At 33.0% G+C, this 21,377-nt stretch overlaps 1 protein-coding gene across 3 annotated transcripts; it reads left to right on the forward strand.

Moving 5' to 3' along the window:
- LOC148606160 (CUE domain-containing protein 1-like) lies at positions 1–21,377 on the forward strand. 3 transcript variants are annotated; one of them, XM_088546828.1, is made up of 10 exons: positions 1–163; positions 4,713–5,258; positions 6,913–7,521; positions 9,026–9,230; positions 10,599–10,811; positions 11,262–11,381; positions 11,987–12,065; positions 14,762–14,873; positions 15,606–15,627; positions 16,767–16,884. In XM_088546828.1, the coding sequence occupies exons 2-9, from the start codon at positions 4,812–4,814 to the stop codon at positions 15,615–15,617; spliced, it is 1,797 nt and encodes a 598-aa protein (XP_088402954.1). In that variant the 5' UTR covers positions 1–163; positions 4,713–4,811; the 3' UTR covers positions 15,618–15,627; positions 16,767–16,884. The 3 variants fall into 3 exon arrangements, with proteins under 3 accessions (XP_088402954.1, XP_088402952.1, XP_088402953.1); XM_088546826.1 differs by lacking the exon at positions 15,606–15,627 and having other exon boundaries at positions 16,767–21,377; XM_088546827.1 differs by lacking the exons at positions 1–163; positions 15,606–15,627 and adding an exon at positions 175–290 and having other exon boundaries at positions 16,767–21,377.

Consider the following 21,377-nt stretch of genomic DNA (forward strand, 5'->3'; position numbering starts at 1 on the left):
AAAATTGTTTACAAGTGAACTTCCGGTTGACTGACCGTGGCAGGTGGTTGCTGAAAAAGTATTTCTTGGAATGTTTACATCATCAACATTGATAACTATTGTCCACTCATTTCCATACTTGGATTTATTTATCTAAAATGTCTTACACCAGGAGAATTCGAAGGTAATTAATGCGTCATATTAGGGAAATATTGTGGAAAGGCCCATCCTTTGGACTTGACACAGTTTCATAAAATTTCTGTGGTTAACATTTTTTGCCTCTAAAGGTACTCCCTTTGAATGAGTTAATTGTAAGTTTTCAACATTTTTCGTTGTTGTTTTTAACTATTGTAGAAAATGAATTAATATTCTGTTTATTTTTAGGTTTATCAATTAAAATTAAATGGTAAACAAATGAAAAATTCAAATAAGAATCCAGTATTTATTCATACTGTGTACTGTACATGCATGTGTTGGTTTTTCTTATCAGTTTTATGAAATAAACTGCTGTGCTGTGTATTCCTTTGCATTATTTTATTTGATTAATCAGGGATGCAAATATGAGTGTATATATGTACTGAACTGCACACTGCAGGTTCGAGGATCAGGGCCCTCAATTTGTGACTTTCGTGTACATATATGACCTTTATTTACTTACATTTTGTATGTGCTGTACTTTCAATCCCCCCTTCAAAATTGTGCCTTTTTAACACTTAAGCTTTTCATCAGGTTGACTATGGATTTGAGAAAGTTCAGGATGTTTTACTCTTTCAAAGTACATTTTTTGTAGTGTAGACACAGGATAAGTACAGTGTTTTCATTAAGAGCCGGTACCAGGTACTTTTACCCGGCTACAGTAGCGTCTAGTACCGGCAGAATAGAATAAAAGCCAAAAAAATCATGAGGAAATATCTAGTACGCGTACATGTAAATACACATCTAGATACATGTAACTAACATCGTTACATCTGTAGGCTATGGATATGTCTCCAAAATCGCGATCTTTAGTCGTTATTGTTTATATCAGTTGGTGTCTTTGTTGAGGCATGTGTCGAATTTTAATCGCTAAAGCGCTTAAACCTACGACGTTTTAACGTAGTGTCTATTTATAGAAAACATGTGGTGACTTAACAATGTCAAAGCAATCACCGAATATTTTGTGGTGAACAAAAAGCTAAACACAGGCGAAGATTCTATGAAAACGTGTCAAAAAATGCTCTTCGTATTTTGAATTACCCCATACTATCATTTTCCCCGATATTTGTTGTGATTTGTGCAGATGAGTGCAGAAATTTTTAGTGTTGAAAACGAGTCAACACATGGAACAAACTTTTACAGAATATGATATAAGGGATGACCATTCAAATCGGCAGGGAGGGGGAGTTTTTGTAAAAATTTTCTGGCAACCCTAAGTTTGAAAAGAACGTGTCTGGCCTTTGCTGACAAGAATATAAAAAAAATATAAATAATAATAGAAAATAAATACATTGCAATGTTTAAATAATTCTGTCCGTCAAAAAGTCAACCAGACTAAAACTGCCAGCCTTGTTCTTTTTCAGAAGCAAAGAATTTCTTATCAGACTGATTTGTAGACCAACATTTCACAATAAGACACATGTATGGCAAGCCAAAGTGGACAAAAATGAATATTTTCTAATGTAACAAATTAGATTTCTAATATCACAAAACACTTTTTTAATATTTAAAAAATCATTTTTAAATATTAAAAATTCAGTTGAATTTCTAATATTAAAAAACGATCTTTTAATATTAGAAATTGATTTTCTATTCAATTAAAATTTTTTAATATTAGAAAATCATTTTGTAATATTAAAAAATGTAACTGATTTTGCAATATTGCATATTCAATTTGTAATATTACAAAATGGGTGATGTTTTATAATATTAATAAGTAAGGAATTTGTAATATTACTAAATGAATTCCTGATATTAAAAAATCTTTTCTAATATTACAAAATATTGATTTTTGTCCACTTTGGCTTGCCATACACATGCAATTGCTCTACATGTCACAGTAATAATTAGGCAATAAAAAACAACAAAGTTTTATTATGAAAATAATCAGCACTAGAAACCACCACATGTTATGGAATTTTATTTAATAAATGTTTAGTTTTGTTCCTATGCTTTTATTTGCATGTGTTAGTGTTCAAATTTTGTAACAAGTAAATAAAAGCCTAAGAACAAAATATGACATTTATCAAAATAAAAAAAATAAACAGTCAACAAAGTTTATCAGCATTAGTCTAGAAATGGATCTGGTGGGAATCATGGGGAGCTCCTGGATTTCAGGGTTTTGAGACTAATTCAGTTATGATTCATCATATATCATATATCTTGATTTCAAATTCATATATTTTAAACAAAACTGAAGCAAATATTGCAGATCCATATTTTCAAGTTAAGATTTAAATCTAAAAAAGGCTAACATCCAGGAGCTTCCCCCCTGGACCCCCCTCCCCCCACCAAGGCATTGCCCTGGACCCACTGGGGGCCTTAAGCGGTCCCAGACCCCTTGCCAAATTTATTTGGTACCTCCTACTTTCTGTAAAGTACCTCCTGTCTGAAAAATTAATGAAACCCCTGATAAGTATGAGGACTTTGAAAAGGGAAGAAAATTAAATATACAGAATATTACATGTACAAATGTACTTGCACTTTCACTTTCTCTTTAAACTAAATTTAACCAAGTCAGCTACATTGTACTTCCTTTTATGAACAGAAGTTTGTAGGTTTTAATAATTACAGGTATTACATGTACTTTTGTTTTCATTTTTGTGTAAAACAAATTTAAGCTGCCTTATACTTGTAGATTAGTAAAGTGTGATCAGTTACATTTTCCAGGATAAATGTATGTGTGGTAGCCCGAAATAGGAGAGCGCACCACCCTTGGTGCCCTTACATGCACCCTTCTGCCCTTACAACTTTTCTGATACGCCCTTGTGCCTTTTTTTTGCAACAGTAAGTTCTGAACAGGTGGTTTTTTGCATGATCGATCGATTTTCTGTCATAAATATTACAACTACAGTCATGACACGTACCTGAAGTTTACCTGGAGAATACAATCATGTCATTAAAATCAATTAGTGTAGATTAAACTTCAAAGGTGTTAATTACCAGATATCAGTTACAATTTACCTTTTGTTTTGTGTAATTGATTAACATAATTAGTTTGAAGTACGTGATGAAAACCTCAGCGCGTGCCCGCCGCTTGGGTGGTATGATTGATTGCAACAGCCAAGAAAGCTATCATCGACGCACTCAAAGTTATGTACTTCATAATTACCAAGAACCTTGCCCTTGACCTCTTCAACAACATGGTAGACCTCTGTATAGAGCTTGGTGCGACCAACTTATCAAATCTACGACTAGCAAAGAATGCAACATACTCTAGTTGGGAAACAGTTCAGGAGCTACTTAACCTACTGAGTGAGCAAGTGTCTGACACAGTTGCAAACAGTATCAAGTCCAGTCCATGTTACTCATTTATGGTAGATGAAGTGTCTGACAACAGATCCATTAAACACCTAGCTCTCTGTACCAGACACAACCTACAAGACAAGTCACTGACTCATCTACTTCAAGTACTGCATAACCCAACCACAGGGCTGAAGGACATCTACCTGTTGGTTTATAAACTGATTATTGCCACCACTCTCCCTCTTAGTACAGCAGAAGTAGAAAGGGTATTCTCTCAAGTCAAACTCATCAAGACCAGCACTCTAAACCATCTCCTGAATATCAAACTGAACTGTGATGAGACTATGTTTGCAGACATCATTCAGCCCACATTCACCAGATTTTTCACAGTTAGAGACAGAAGAATCAACTCATTGTGCTAAAAACATTTATTCAAATGAACATTTTCTAGTGTCCTACATTCAAATTTTCATAGATAGATGTCATGAACTTATTGTTAATATCAAAATACTGTGAAATTAAGTTTTGTTCTGTAAAAATTTACTGTTATTTGATGTGAAAAAATGACCAAACATGTAATAGCCTTAACTTATTTTTGTACTTTTTTGTATATTTTGGTGTGTATTTGAGAGGTAGTAGATTTCTGCAGTTTGTATGGTGAAAGTGTGTGAGTGTTTCAGAAGTTTGTTCTCTGAAGAATGTGAGATAGATTTTGTTGTTAGCAATGTTGGTAACTTTCATGAACTGCTGTTTGTATGGGTGAATGTGTATATGTGTATTTTGAGCCTGTAAGCAATGAATGTAGTTTGTGATGTTATGAATTTTGAAATTATATAAATGTTTTATTTGATATGGTTTTCATATTGTAATAAATAATCAAAACATGTTTACATCTTTATTGCTACCATATATACAGTTACAAAAATGTGGACACATAATAAAAAACATAATGTCATAGCTGTAGAACTGTAGCACTTATTGTAAATATGACAATTTTTTTTATATTTGCATATAGTAACTATCAAAATATTTTCATATAAACCATAAGAGGTGGGGTTCAGCAGCTAGTTATCAGAAAGAAGAATTCAAACAAAAAACAAAGAAATAAAGAAAATTACATACATAGAAAATGAAACAACTTGACATGGTAAACATGCGAACCAAAACAAAAAGTGCCCTTTTTCCGACTACAAAGGTGCCCCTCTGCTCCCTGCCCCTTTCTAGCAGGAGCACTGCAATGTACACTTTATTGATGTTTTTATTTACACTCATTATTTTGATTTTCCTTTCAGATGATTGTAGGATAATTTTTGACTTAGTTAAAAGCCATATTAAGAATATACATATTGTACCATGTGAACAAACACCTCGTTAATACCAAAACTGTTTCTATGGCAACAGCAGAAACCCCTCAGAGGAAAACCAGCAGTAAACGCAGTAGGAACCACCAATCCCCTGCTTCCCAGGTCAACGCTGACCAAACTGCAGCTGCTGATAATATGGCAGAAACAACTGCTTTAACAAATGGTAGTAGTCACAGACACCAGCATCACCATCATCGGCATCATCATCACCACTGTAACCATGGAAATCAAGAACAGCCAGAAAAATCTGAAAAATCTAAGTCTAAAAATAGACCTACAAAACAGTTGGACTTTGACCAGGCGATGGCTGATTTCAAGACAATGTTTCCAACAATGGATTGTGAAATTATAGAAGCTGTTTTAAGGGCAAATGATGGAGCAGTTGATTCGACAATAGATCAGCTTTTGACAATGAGTATTGATTCGGAAAATAATGACCCTGATTTTGAGATCCCTCCAGAACTTCTGTCTCCAGTAAGTATACATCAGACTCAGTCATTAAGAATACATGTACATATGTGCTGCTTTAATGATGAAGGCAGAATGATACATGTAATACACATTGTACATCTGAAATGGTACTGGAATTACCTTCTGTTTAGATCACCATTACTGGCATGCTTTTGGGCAATGCCATTACATTGTCCTATATAATTTATAACTGCAGTACATGTAATGTAGCTTAGGCTTAAGAATTGCATATAAAAGGGTTAAATTTACTAGTTTCAGGCCTACTTACATGTATTTGCCAAAGCTTCAACTTGCTATTTGGAATTTTCTCTTTGCCTATTTTAAAGCTAAAATACTCTCTGAATACTAATATACAGAAAAAAAAACAAGCTGTTGTGTCATAGCTTATTCCCAAGTAGGGCCCAAAACTCTGCTTTTATACAGTGTTCAAGAAATTTTCACAAAAATAAGAGAAGGCTGTTCGTGTATAAATATCGTCAAGTCGACAAATGTGCATTATACATTTTATATGTGCACTACTATCAACCAAAATTTTAATTCCTCCACTGTGACTCCATCAAAGTAAGAAATGTGATAAAATTGCTCCATTTCAATAGTTTCCAATATTTTTATCTGTCCTTTACTGAAATGTTATTAACTGCTAGAACCATTACATATACCTTGGTTAAAAGACAAGAGAATTTAAATACTGACAATTTTTGAAATGGTGACTCCACTCAAAATATCTCCATGGTGGAGAGTGGAGAAATTGAAATTTGTGTTGACAGCAGTGTCTTTTCTACATAAAAATATCTTATGAAATAAGCTATTTTTACACAATTCATCTAAAAATTCTAATTTGGCTTTATTTCATCAACAATTTAAAAGCAACACTTTCATGAACAGCATTGAAACTTTGTTTTTAACGAAGGGACATATTCAACAAGTGAAAGTTCATGTACATTGTAGTTGTTATGTGTAGTGTTTGTACATAAGAATCAGGCAAAATGGGAAAAATCAGAAACATGCATGTCAAAACCCCACCGATCTGACAATGTAACATCATTCAAGGATACTCTATCTGAAAAGTCCATTATTTGATCTCTGCATCACTGGCTTTGCTCAGAAATTTTTCAATAGAATATTAGAAAAATTAGGTTTTGACAGTTATCTGCCCTTGAAATGTTCATTTTCAGTGCATTTCAGTGAAATTATAACTCAATGCACCAACATGATATGGTAGATGTAGTCTTTTTTCCTTGATTTTGATGATACAAATTCTCAAATTACACTATCAAAATAATGGGTTTTTTCAAACCATGTTTCACCCACTGCCTGATTCTTACAGAGACTGACACTTAAGCACTTAAAAAAAATATACGTGTATGCCATCAAGTTGAAAAGCTTTAAATCACAGATAAAGGCGCTAATGGAAAACTATCAATACATCTACAAAAATTAACTTTCCAGCAGTGGCAAGCAACCTGTCAAACCAATAAGAACATTTTACAACTTTTCTAGGACTTACAGTACTTTCACTTGCCCAAGTTAAAAGATATTTCAGAGTTCTTGACTCTTGATAAGTAAAACTTGATTTATCACTTGAATGTATTACATTAAAAATATTAGGTTTAGAAATAAAAAAAATGTTTTTAATTGATATATTTGTTTATCATAGGTTGTTGATGACTGCCCTTTGTATAACGAACACAGAAGTGAAGACTCGCCACCTTCATATACTGAAGCTGTTTCAAATAACATATGGACAACCCCAATACCTAGTCAAGAGGCTGTATTAAGCAAAGCTCCACGACGGTCACACTCAGTAACTTCAACACCACACAGACATAGTACCCCTTTGTTCAACCATAGTTTTGACGACCTTTCATTGTCAAATACAGAACCGAAACTTCCCCCTCCAGATGTGATTGAGACTTTACCAAAGAAACCTGGGTTCAGAAATTGGAACCCACCTATGTTGGGTACATTACCTGATGACTTTCTGCGGCTGGTTCCATCATCATCAGAAAGTTCAAAGTCCTTTTTGGACAATTTGTGTAGTTCAGATTTAAATGAAAAACCTAGAGTGCATCATCGTCGGCACAAACACTCTAGCTCAAGGACAAGTAGTGAGCGTAAAAAACTGTCTCAAAGTCTCATCACGGATGACTTTAGTTCACCAAGGTCAACTAAATTGTCTCGTAGCATGAGTGAACGATCGCCAATAGAACCTCTACTAAGAACGAGAAGTTCTACTTCTGGGCTACCTCTTACAAGTCAGTCATTGGTAAGATATATAGAAGAACGGTAACCTGTGAAAACACAAGCTGAATGAGCTTCTGTTAAATCAAGTTTCACTTTTGTAGAGAAGTGTTTATTACATGTATAAACCTTTTTAGTCAGTTCAGGACTCACACAGTCCTCTGGTTTGTATTATGGAAAGCCTATACTTTTTTGTTTGGAAATCTAAATCTCCTGCATTTATTTATATTTGGAAATCTTGACAGCAGCCTGGAATCTACAAACAGTTGGTAAATCAGTCTCGTTTTACTTTTTGGTGGGTTTGCACTCATGTTAAACGGCTGATAGAATGGTGAAAGTTCAGGCAGGCAGGCAGGGAAAATATTTTTGTATCATTTTTCTCAGCAACTATAAATTACAGCCACTAGATATTTGGTATGCAACTTCAGTATGTGGTCCCATATTGTGGGATGTGATTTCAGGTCTTTCCCACTACTACTTCCTGTTTCCCAACTTTTTTCATCAGCAACCCGGCCATTTCTGTCTGACCCAATTGCTATCACTTGGCTTCTGTTGTCCTTGTCATTAACTATTTTTCAAAACTCTTCTCCTTTGAAACTATGGAACCAATTTGTACCAAACTTGGTACCAATTTTCAGTCAGAAGTTTTTCCCATATATCTCCAAAACCGTTAGGTTTAGCAAATATTGACTTGCCTTAAAGTGTTAGAATGATGAGATCTATCTGTGGTTAAATTTTGGTGTCAACACATTAAGCCATGTTGGTATTATTGCCTTTTCAAGTTTTTTTTTTTGCTATTTTAAACTATATTACATCAATTTTCAAAAATCTTTAAAAAAAAAAAAAACAATACTCTGAAACTACTTGACCAATTTGAACCAAACTTGGTATGAATATTCTGTATGGTATTCTGCATAGATTTTTATCCATTGAAAAGCATGGCCACTGCTACTAAAAATTGAACAAAGAAGTCAGAAGTTTTTTTCCAAAATTGTAAGGTTTAGCCAAATTCTTTCATTTTCCGAATGATCTTTATTATACAGCTTACAAAAGTCTGTATTGGATCAAAGTTGTCCGACAACTCCTTGTTACATTACTAGTAACTTAAAATGGGAAAAATAATTTTTTTTTCAACCAATATCTAGAAAACTATAATAGATATGAAAAAAATTTTCAATTAATGAAATGATTTTGATGATAAGTCATACCAAAGTCTTCTATTGAGTCAAAATTGTCAGACAACTCCTTGTTAGAGTTATTGCCATTTAAAGGTAAAAATTTAACCAAGTGAGCGATTCAGGCTCCTGAGAGCCTGTTGTTATTTATTTCAACCTCATTTCATTTACATTTGAAGTCATCCAACATCAGTAAGAAAGTCAGACAGGTTTACCTAGATAGAGAAAATAAAAAGTTTAATCTAAGTTTATTTATGAGTGTTAGACTTAGTGAATCAAAAACTTCCCGTTAATTATCTTTGGTCATTAGTTTAAGGGTATAATATGTGTATCTTTTCATTTTACATTCAACAGATAATTTCCTCGCATGAGTTTACCCAGGGTATGCTAGACAAAAAGATGAAAGAAAATGAAAGGAGACGACGAACAGCTGTAATGAATGCTGATTTAGAAATGTCACAATACCTTGAAGACGAGAGACTCGCGATTATGTTACAAAACAGTGAATTCTTGCAGGAGCTAAGGGGAAATGAAGAATTCATGCAGACTTTAGAAAGAGGTAATGATAACATATGCCAGGGGTAACAATAACATAGGCCAGGGATAACAATAACATGGCCAACGATAATGATAACATGAAAGAGATAATGATTGCATATGACAGCAGTAACAATAACATAGGCCAGGGGTAATGATAACATGATAGAGGTAATGATAACAGATGCCAGGGGTAATGATAACATGATAGAGGTAGTGATAACATATGCCAGAGGTAACAATAACACAGGCCAGGGGTAATGATAAATTGATAGAGGTAATGATAACATAGGCCAGGGGTAATTATAACATGATAGAGGTAGTGATAACATAGGCCAGGGGTTACAATAACATAGGCCAGGGATAAGATAACATGACGGAGGTAATGATAACATATGCCAGAGGTAACAATAACATAGGCCAGGGGTAATGATAACATGATAGAGGTAATGATAACATAGGCCAGGGGTAATTATGACATGATAGAGGTAGTGATAACATAGGCCAGGGGTTACAATAACATAAGCCAGGGATAATGATAACATGATAGAGGTAATGATAACATATGCCAGAGGTAACAATAACATAGGCCAGGGGTAATGATAACATGATAGAGGTAATGATAACATAGGCCAGGGGTAATTATAACATGATAGAGGTAATGATAAGATGTACCAGGGGTAACAATAACATAGGCCAAGGATAATGATAAATTGATAGAGGTAATGATAACATAGGCCAGGGATAATGATAAATTGATAGAGGTAATGATAACATAGGCCAGGGGTAATTATAACATGATAGAGGTAATGATAACATAGGCCAGGGGTAATTATAACATGATAGAGGTAATGATAAGATGTGCCAGGGGTAATAGTAACATAGGCCAGTAGTAATGATAACATGATAGAGGTAAAGATAAGATGTGCTGGCGGTAACAGTAACATAGGCCAGTGGCATTGAGAACATATCCCTGTTTCTGTGGTCCTTTCCAAAAGGTTTTCTAAGGGGTGCATTGATTACTGGTATACTTAAAATTTGGGAAGTGATATATTGATCTCCTGAAACATAAAAAAAAATCTGTACCCACAAAAATAATTTGTTTTCATTACAATCAGTGTTTTCCCTAAGATTTACAAATAGGTTCCTTGTAACCCCTGAACTTTAATATAGCATCTTGCATCTAACAATTATAGCATCACATTAATTTTGTACCCTATGGGAACTTCTTTTTGGATAGAATCCTGGTAAAAAATAAGGCATCAAGGCAATGTGATGCTATATGGCCCTGGGAAGATCACTGGTACAATGTGTATGAATGAAAAATATATTTATACCTCTGCAAATTGGATTTTGTGCCTCAAACTTGTTCTTTCTCCTTTCATGACAGACCAAATTAGAAAGCACAAGAAAGAAAAGAAAACCTCATCTCCTAACAGGGTAGAGACTAGTAAGAGCTCTGAAACAGCAGTAAAGAGAATGGAGGTACCAGAGGTACCTAGACTGGTCCCAGTCCCGATAGAGGAGGAGACACATGAATGGTTAGGCCCAGCAACAGAAGCAGCAACATCTGATGTTAGGTTGTCTTTTAATGATGAAAATGGTAAGAGATATCTATTTATAGAATTTGCCAGCTAAAGTTTGTGGTCATGTTAAACTTTTTTGCTGCTTGTTCTGTTGTTTCATACAAATTTCGAGACAAAGAGACATTTAGCTCAACAGCACTTTTTCAATGTCTGAACTAAAACTATCACAAACTTAGCATGTTAAAAAAAACAGAAATTGAACTTTATTCTATATGACTAATTGCCAGAAGATCAGTGCTTGAAATGTGTGTTGCTGGAGAATATAGGGGCAACTATATTGCTGTAACTGTATAATATTGTTTTGGGGCCAGCTGCAGCCTGTTCAGTGATATGAGGGTTTCCTCACCATTCATTGAAGACCCATGGGTGGCCTTGAGCTCACATATTTTAATCCCGGTGGGATTGTTGTCTTTTTGACATATTCACCATATCCATTCTCATTATATGTTGATTAATGTGTATTTTAGTGTCAATAGTAGGCTATGGGGATGACAGACAACAGGAGTTAGATGCCTTTCCCTTCAGTCAGCCATTACAGAAAGATGATGATGCTGAGTTAAGACAGAAACTTAAAGATATGGGAGGAGGTTGGTACCTAATTTGAAATTTTAATCTAAGGATCAGAGAATTAGGCAAAACATGTATTTGGGGATTTTTTTTGTGGGAGGTGGAATACACAGTTCACAGTTTAAAAACAATGAAAACATCTAATTTGATTTTAAATGATACTGCTTTCAATACAAAAATTGCTAGTCTTCTGAGTGATTTGAATAGTGCTCAAGGTAGAAATCTTTCCTACATTATGCTGTAATGTCCTATGCAATTACCACTGGACACCTGTGTGATGTTTTGGACACAGTCTTACAACTTTGAATAGTTGACAGTTATGACAACCTTGACCTTTTAGGTTGACCTATTTTCCTGCTATTCACAAATAAATGAACGTTTGACATAGAACTGTATGATGTTTTCCTGTAGTCGTTAACTGTTAATTATAGATCATGGTAGAAAATAGCATTGTAAGTTTTTACTTTAGGTCGGTTTCTCACTAACTGCTTTTTTGTGAAATACTGTATAGTATTTTTGTTTCAGAAAGAATTAAAGGATGGTCGTTTCAGAAAAACCTGTGAATTGAAATTTTTCTAATGAAGATGAAAATGATAGAATTACAAATCTAATTTTTTTTTTTCAGCATCCAAGACGCAATTTATAGCACTTGCCAAAAAGTTTTTCTCTAGGAAGAAGTCACATAAACGTACACTTAAACAAATGTATCCTTTCAAGAAAATAATGTATATAAGTTAGTGTAGCTTGAAACTGATATGTAGCTACAGTTTCTTTTTTATTCCTTTCCATTTGAACAAAACTGTTTACACCTATTCATTATGTGCTAAAGAATGGAAAACTTCATACATGTACTTATGTCCTGGAAAGGCTGAAAGTCAGGTAAGTCATTATGTGCTTAGTCTAAAGGGTATTACTGAGTGGATAGGGGTGCAGTTCCCATCTTAACTTTTGGTATTACTGAGTGGATAGGGGTGCAGTTCCCATCATCACTGAGTGGATAGGGGTGCAGTTCCCATCTAAACTTTTGGTATTACTGAGTGGATAGGGGTGCAGTTCCCATCTTAACGTTTGGTATTACTGAGTGGATAGGGGTGCAGTTCCCATCTTAACTTTTGGTATTACTGAGTGGATAGGGGTGCAGTTCCCATCATTACTGAGTGGATAGGGATGCAGTTCCCATCTTAACTTTTGGTATTACTGAGTGGATAGGGGTGCAGTTCCCATCTTAACTTTTGGTATTACTGAGTGGATAGGGGTGCAGTTCCCATCTTAACGTTTGGTATTACCAAGTGGATAGGGGTGCAGTTCCCATCTTAACTTTTGGTATTACTGAGTGGATAGAGGTGCAGTTCCCATCTTAACTTTTGGTATTACTGAGTGGATAGGGGTGCAGTTCTCATCTTAACTTTTGGTATTACTGAGTGCACCATTAGTCTAAAAAGACAGTTTCCATCTTAACTTCTGGTATTACTGAGTGGACCATTAGTCTAAACGACAGTTCCCATCTTTACTTTTGGTATTACTGAGTGGACCATTAGTCTAAAAAGACAGTTTCCATCTTAACTTCAGGTATTACTGAGTGGACCATTAGTCTAAAAGACAGTTTCCATCTTAACTTTTGGTATTACTGAGTGGACCATTAGTCTAAAAAGACAGTTTCCATCTTAACTTCTGGTATTACTGAGTGGACCATTAGTCTAAAAGACAGTTTCCATCTTAACTTTAGGTATTAGTGAGTGGACCATTAGTCTAAAAGACAGTTCCCATCCCATGTGTTAATAGGGGTGCAGTTCACATCTTTTTCAACTTTTGATGCATTAATCTTCCTTTCAGAAGATAAAAAAATGGAAAATGTCTTCTATCATAAATTTTAGAAGTAATTTAAAATTCGTTATATAATTTTACCTCCTGTGGGAGGTACAAACTGATCATGGTGCATATCTTTCTGCTTATCCACCCACAACTTTTTTTGTCAAAATTCTCTGCAACTACTAATGTACATCACTTGATATTTTGCAGAAACTTTATATATGTATGCCATATCCTGGGATTTGATTTCAGACAGAGGTGAAACAACTTCTTGTTTGAAGACTTAAGTTTAAAAGTGTCGAAAATTTTAACTATATTGGGTTGGGAGTTGGGGTAGTCTTTAGTGAGCTTTGCACACAGATTTTCTGGTTTTATCTACGAGTATATTGAAATGATTTTAGGGGGCCAAAAAATACTTTTAAGTACAAAAGCGTAAAAATTATTTCACCTTAAATATAAAAAGGTTAGACTGGAAGTATTTTTAAGCTCACCTGGCCAATGGCCATGTGAGCTATTGCCATCACTTGGCGTCCATCGTCGTCTTCTCCTCTGAAACTACTCAACCAATTAGAACTAAACTTGGTATGAATGTTTTTTGAGATATCCTGCATAAAACTGATGTGGGGATTTTGGATCCGTAGAAAAAGATGGCCGTGGTTACTAAAAATAGTACATAGGGGTCAGAGTCTGAGTCTGACCATCAGACAGTAGTTTTTCGTATATACCTCCAAAACCGTTAAGGTACCAGTATCGTATTGCATATCCCTGAGCGGGTGTACGTCAAAACATGGATGCTATAAAAATATAGTGCATTTTCTTTTTGCCTCTCTACAAACTAATGTTTTGTCAAAATGACAATGACTTATAAAATAGAGCAAACATCACACTGGAAGATGAAGAACTTTTTTAAGAGAAAATCTAACATAATATCATAAAAATGTTCCACTGAAAAGGTTGGTTTGGTGAGTGCAAAACGAAAGTGAAAGTAGGGAAAATGGCTATTTATAGTTCAAGACTACTTTTCTGTCCGATCTTCGTGGACTCACCCTATTTTCTTTGCGGAAAATTATTTTTTCACATGTCCTTAGAAATGCTACATAAGTGAAAGTTTTATTGAATCAATTTACATATTTTTTAAAAAATCCTAAAAATATGCACTTCACTATAGAAGTCTATGGGAAAATTAATACGATACTGAGACCTTAAGTTAGGCTAAAATTTTGCAATATCTGAAATGATCCTTATCATTAGGATTACAAAAGTCTTCTTGGATAAAAGTTGTCAGATGATTCCTTGTAAGAGTTATTGCTCTTGAAAGGGGAAAAATGACAGGTTTTTTTCAGCCAATATCTTGAAAACTATGATAGATAGAAAGAAACTGTTAATTGCTGAAATGATCCTTATGATAAATCCTACCAAAGTCTTCTTAAATCAAAATTGTTGGACAACTTCTTAAATTTATTGCCCTTGATAGGCAATATTCAACCAGGTGAGCGATTCAGGCTTCTGGGAGCCTCTTGTTTTTAAAAATGCTGAAATTGTACAAGTTTGTATTTATGTAGATATGTATTGACCTTGACCTTTGAATCAGACAAAAAGAAAAGTTAGCACCCTCTATGTTGAACTTATTAGACAGTGATGAGGAAGACTTTGTACCAGAAGACAATAAACCTTATAATCAGGAAACAGAAATAGAGCCTCTGGTATGGTTATTAAACACTAATCTCTAAACAGAGTTGTATCCCTTAGTACTAGATAAATCTGAGCTGAGTTATGTCCCTTAGTATTGTGGAAAAAATGCATTGTCTCTAACCTATTTCTCAAGGGTGAGCTATGCTTTAATATTGTGAGAGAAAAAGCATAGTTATGCCATTTGAATTGTTAAAACAAATTTTACATTAAAAATAAAACTTAGTATGGTTTAAAGAACCTTATCTTAGGCTAAATTATGCCCCTTGGTATTGTAAAAAAAGAATACAGGACACACAAATAGAATTGTAGGTATGGTTATTCCCAAAACTGCTTTGAGCTGTTACTAATGACAGAGTTGTAATCTTAGGTAGGCAAAATCAGATTAACAGTGAGTACTCTTTTTTATGCTCCCCTACCTTAACAGCTTTGTCATGTACTTTCAGTCTTTGGTCATGCTGGGACAAGTGATTTTTCCAGGCTGTTTTTAAACAATACTTAGACATACAGCTAAATTTTGATATATGGATTATACATGTATAAAATGTATAATTGAGAATATCTTCAGTAAGCTGATATTTTAGTGGGATATTGAAATGAGTCATGAAAAACACTTCCTTGTGAATTAACAACCTTTAAGCTTAAGTTTTTAAAGTAAATGACTTATGACCTATTCAATACAGATTACAATTATATGAATTTTCTGGTATTTGAAAGAAAAAATATCTTGAACATTTCATTTTCAGATTAAGTTATAAGATAAGGAAGGTATTCATTCCTTGTGGTTTCATGCATTGGGTTTACACAAGTGTTTTTCGTTTTGTGAGTTTGGAGGAGATGGAACAGAGTTATTTGTTGTAAAAAAAACACCGATGTAAAGGGTTAATGGGATTATTTTTTAGACAAGTTCTTATGAGATGGAAGCAAGTTATATTTTAAAGCACAAATATAATGCATTTAGTTTTCTATGCAAATTTCATACCCACAGCATTTTATTGCAATGAAAAAATTCATTAGAACACTTTTTCATGATAACATAATACAGTACATTTGACCAAAGCATTTCTTCTTTTTTTTGAAAAAAAAACTTTTGAGGGTTCTGTCAGACAAATTAATCATTGGTGTAAATGATATGAGGATTTAACTGCCTTTCACATTTAGTTTTATTTTATTCAAGGACTTTATATTAATGCACTCTTTTCTATTTTTACCATATTGTGTACAAAATTTCAATGAAAATTTTCTATGCCATAGAAAGACAGTTAGACAATCAATAATACAAGTTACAAAAATGTAAAACCGCTATTTAGCAAGGTTTTTAAAAAAGGCTCTTGACGGAAAATATTTCAGTGAGCATTGGAATTACAAAATTCTTTTCTGATGGTGTATATAAGTGATTTGAAACCCAACAGAACTAGCAAAGACTAATTTTATTACATTCCCAGCATAGTATACAAATCATATTTATATTTTCAACATAAATGTTACATTCTGAATGATTTTAAGATGTTCAGCAAATTTGACAATTTCCTGCCTTTTACTTTCTTTGCATGATTCTAAGGAGAAGTAGTACTAAGCACCAGTCCATATAAAGATTGGACAGGAGGTGATTCATGCATGTCAAAAACCAACCAAATTCATATGATTTCTTATTCAGAAACTGTAACAGACCACATTTCCAGTTTTGCTTCATCTTTTGGTTGTTAAAGAGTATAAAATTGGCACTTATCTGATAAGAGTTATCATTCTTGATTTATTTTAATTTGGTCGATTTTAGTGGTAGACAGGAAAAGCATTGTTTATTTGGTAGGCTTTTCTACACCATATAAATCACCTCTACCATAGGCAGTGTCTAAATTTTGTATGGACTAGTACTTAAATGTTTTTTTCTGTCTTTTATTTTGTAGCCTACATCAATACTCAAAGTTCCAGGTCACAAATATGTCCAGCGACCTGCATACCATCCTGATACTATAGTAACCTACCATGACAACCACGCTACTGATATGGTCTAGTTAAAACATGGCTGAAAGGATGTCAATTTAGAACAAGATTTGATTGCATGGAGGATAACCATGCCGAAGTTATGTCAGTTTTTATGTCAGGAATTATTAAAATACTCGTAGAACAACAATAGTTTACCTGTAGAAGTTCAACAAAGGGTTGTATTCAAAATGCTTATATCTACTGGATAATATATACCATTGTGAAACTGCATAAATTGCAACAGTGACTAGGGATTATTTATTGATTCTTTTAAAGTTATGAAGAAAAAATTGATAAAAGTGTTATGGTATATCGCTATCTATGTGTCTACAGGTCTAATTTTGTCACACAATTGGTTTTCTTCATTTCTTTTTGTTTTGTTTCTTTTATTATTTCAAATTTTTCTTTTTTGTGTTACAGCACTTTTAACACTGAAAAAAATGGGGATGGGTGTATCCTGTGGTGTATTGTAGCTCTTTAGTTTAATCTACTTCATCATTGTACCTGTAAGATTAGTGTGTAAAGGTTTTTTTCAATAAACCTATAATTGGAGTAAAGTTGTGCATGGCACGTGTAAGCTTGTACTAAATTAAATGATTTAAAGGAATGAATTTGCATGGAACACTTATTTTAGATTTAAACCAATATAAGTGCCTGTACTACTGTTGGTTACTGATAGCCATTTGCTCTAGGGTACCAGATTACTTACATAGGTTCAGACTCCTGCATTATCATATTTAAGACTGAAATTGGCTATTCATGATGAAAAAGTTAAAGGTTAAATTAGTACCAAGGACTATTATTAGGACTTTTCCCACTATTACCCAGAATCCAACTTGCCTTGATAATAAAATCTTGGATAATTTACTTCCAACTTTATCTTTGATACTTTTCATCCATTTTTTTTTTTTTCTTTTTTTTTTTTTTATAAATCAACCATCAGCTTTATCTGTGTCACTTTCTACATAAAATTTACTTATAAAAGTTTGGTATTATGAATTATAAAATACAGATATCTGTATATTTTTTCCTTTTTTTATTCTAACAAAGCATGAAAATTATTGTCTGTTTTAACCTACTTTTGTAGTATACCTAACATTTGTAACCAAAATGCATGCTAATTAGTATTACAGCAATGCTAGAGGTTGTCTGAAAAGCTATTATCTGACTTGGTGCCAGCCTTGGGGTATGGAGGAACGGAATTCCAACTTCTTACGTTGTAGGAGTACCTAATTAGTAATTGTATCAAAGTTCTAAACATTAACTATTATAATACACCCTACAAATGTGTTTTGGAACAAAGTCGAACTAAATACCTACACCTCAAAATAAACATTTGACCTAGCATTTTACTAGTTTTCTATTGCAGATTTCTGTTCATTTTATTGCATAGCACAGTTTTAACATCAGTGAACTTCAAAGAATGCTGTATTAAAATGGCTAATGTATTTCTGTGTTGCAATATTTTAAATGTTCACTTTTCTCTCTAATGCAATAAATGAGTTTCAATCTATTGTAAATGAATGAATGGATTAGCATACCAGACTGTATAGGTCTTTATGATGTGAATATATTTTTGTTATTTATTTTGTTGTTTACTTGTTTTGTATATGTATTTATGTTTGTTTTGTTATGTAGGGCCAGTAGACTTTGTTTGTTTTCTTGGTACGTTGTTGATAACCTGTCATTGATAACCTGTCATTGATGACCTGTCATTGATGATGCTTGATTTTTCACACTATATAGGAGCAGAACAAAGCTGATTTTGACTTTAGTTTATAGTTCTAAAAATATGGTATTTATTACTGTAAATGCTGTTTAAACTGAACCTGTTTTGGTCTTGAAATTTGTTCGGTTTAGACAGGTGTTTGGTTTGGACAGGTGTTTGGTTTACTAATGTTCAAAATACATTTAAATTGGTTGTATGCCTTTACTATTGTTTTTGTCTTTTTTGAAAGTTAATGCAATTTTAAGAATTTTTGCAATACTTAGAAATTTCTCAATTCATTTATATGAACAATTTTAATAATGGGGGTTTATAATTGTAACTTGTCTCTTAAGCATTTCTTTTGTGACAACATAGACAAAGCAATAATATCAGAATTGACATTTTCTCTCCTGTGTTATAAAGGTGTTGTATTTGCATACTTTAAACTTACCTAGTGCCATTATTATTATTATTTCCTAATATTTCCATTATTTTAAGAGAAGTAAGACATCAACAATGTATTGTTCATACATGTATTTAATTCATCATAAGAAAGGTATATACATTTACTTATGTAGGGTTGAAACAGTATTGTTGTTAAATCTATGCAGCCGTTAAGTAACCATGGTGATTAAGTCATGCTTCATTGACCTATTGACCTTTTAAAAAAAAAAAGCATGTAAAAATGCTAATATTTTTAAGTACATGTATTAAACTTTTTTTTAGAAAATAACCAAAATTAATTATGTAGTGACATTTTTAATATGTTTTGACTTTTTAGCTCACCTAGGCAAAGGCCATGTGAGCTATTGCCATCACTTGGCGTTCGTCGTCGTCGTTAACAATTATACAAAACTCTTCTCCTCTGAAAGTACTTGACTAATTAGAACCAAACTTGGTATGAATGTTCTTCGGGGTATCCTGCATAGAACTGATTTGGGCATTTTTGGTTCGTCAAAAAACATGGCCGCCATTACTAAAAATAGAACATAGGGGTCAGACAGTAGTTTTTTCACCTATATCTCCTAAACCGTTCGGTTTATCTGAATTCTGAATGAATAAAAGTGTTCTGCATGATGAGATCTATCTCTGGTCAAATTTTGGTTTTAATCCGTTAAGCCATGTTTGACTTATTTCCCTTTTGCAACGATTTTTGCTATTTTTAATGTTATTTTTTTCAAAAATCTTCTCCTCTGACACTACTTGACCAATTAAAAAACAAACTTTGTATGAATGTTTCTTGGGGTATCCTGTATAGAACTGGTGTGGGAATTTTTGATTCGTTGAAAAACATGGCCGTCATTACTAAAAATAGAACATAAGGGTCAGACAGTAGTTTTTCCCATATATCTCCAAAATCATTAGGTTTATCCAAATTCTTTCAGTAGTTAAAATGATCCATATTATTAGGACTACAAAAGTCTTCAGACTTCTTGTAAGAGTTATTACCCTTGAAAGGGGAAAAATGACTTTTTTATTAATAGTTTTCAGTCAATATCTTGAAAACTATGATAGATTAAAGAAACTTTCAATTGTTGAAAAGTTTAATTTATTGCCTTTGAAAGGCAAAATTCAACAAGGTGAGCGATTCAGACTCCTGGGAGCCTCTTGTTTAGAAATACTTACATGTTTCATATGATTTATATTTTTGTTCCGGATTTAATCAACTCAGATCTGAATGACATCATTTCTTTATAGCGAATAGATTAAAGATTATTATTATGAGATGTAATGTTTTATATTTTTGTCTTTACATCTAAAACACTTTAGTGTCAATTAATGGATCTTCATCTCAGTACCATGTATTATTTTATGTTGGAGTTTCCTTTTGCATTATTAATGGCTATTAATTTAGCATAATTTAAAGATTTATATCCAAATGATTTCTTCTGATATTTAGGGGTAAATCATCGGGCCAACCTAAAAGGCTTGGAACAAATTAATAATTTTTTTTTATAATCAGGCTAACATGTATTTAGTCATTTTTAACAGAGAGGAAATTAGGAGTACAGGCCCTTGTCATGTTTTGCTGAAAACTTTTTTCTACAATAACTTACCTAATTGGATTATTGGTATAAATCATACTGTAATTTTATATTCATAATTAAATTCAAACATTTAGTCATGTTTTTAATGTAATGTCATTTTAAAACCACATTGTATAAAATCACGTAGTTATATTATGGCAATCTCTTGTTAAGCAATCATGTCTATATACGATTTGTTGTCTATATACCATAAATTGCATGTACTGGTATTATCTATTTGGTGTGTAGCTGATATTTACATTTTGTTTACAATGAAAAACAGTTAATAGATATTTTTGTTTTCAATTTTGAGTATTTCAGAATTAATTTTACTTGGGATTTTCTTTCACTGGAGATTTAGAAATTATATTAAATGCAACTTTGTCATTTAAATCAAAAATGTCTTTTTATGTTTGTAATTTTGTGGAAGATCAGTTATGTTGAAGGTCCTATATCACAAGTTTTAATTACTGGTATTGCCATTGAAAGTCTGTTGCATTTTGCATTCAATACCGACATATCTGTCCACCATGAAAATAACAACAACAACAAAAATAATACATTGTTTGGTTCATTAATCTGCTGTTATCTAAAAACCACTTCTTGCCTGACAAAGCTTATAAAAGGGAGTTAATTTCAAAGTCACTATTTTATTAGTATACTAAGATCATAATGAGACCTATATTTATTTGAACTTTTCCCTTTGTTATGATATTATTAATTGCTGCTTAATAGGAATTGTTATTAGTGATAACTTTATGTAAATTTTGTATAAATAAAGTCATTATCTAATTATA

The sequence above is a fragment of the Perna viridis genome, chromosome 9, assembly GCF_037379345.1.
Source record: "Perna viridis isolate PV_CMFRI_1.1 ecotype Kerala chromosome 9, ASM3737934v1, whole genome shotgun sequence".
Classification (NCBI taxonomy): domain Eukaryota; kingdom Metazoa; phylum Mollusca; class Bivalvia; order Mytilida; family Mytilidae; genus Perna; species Perna viridis.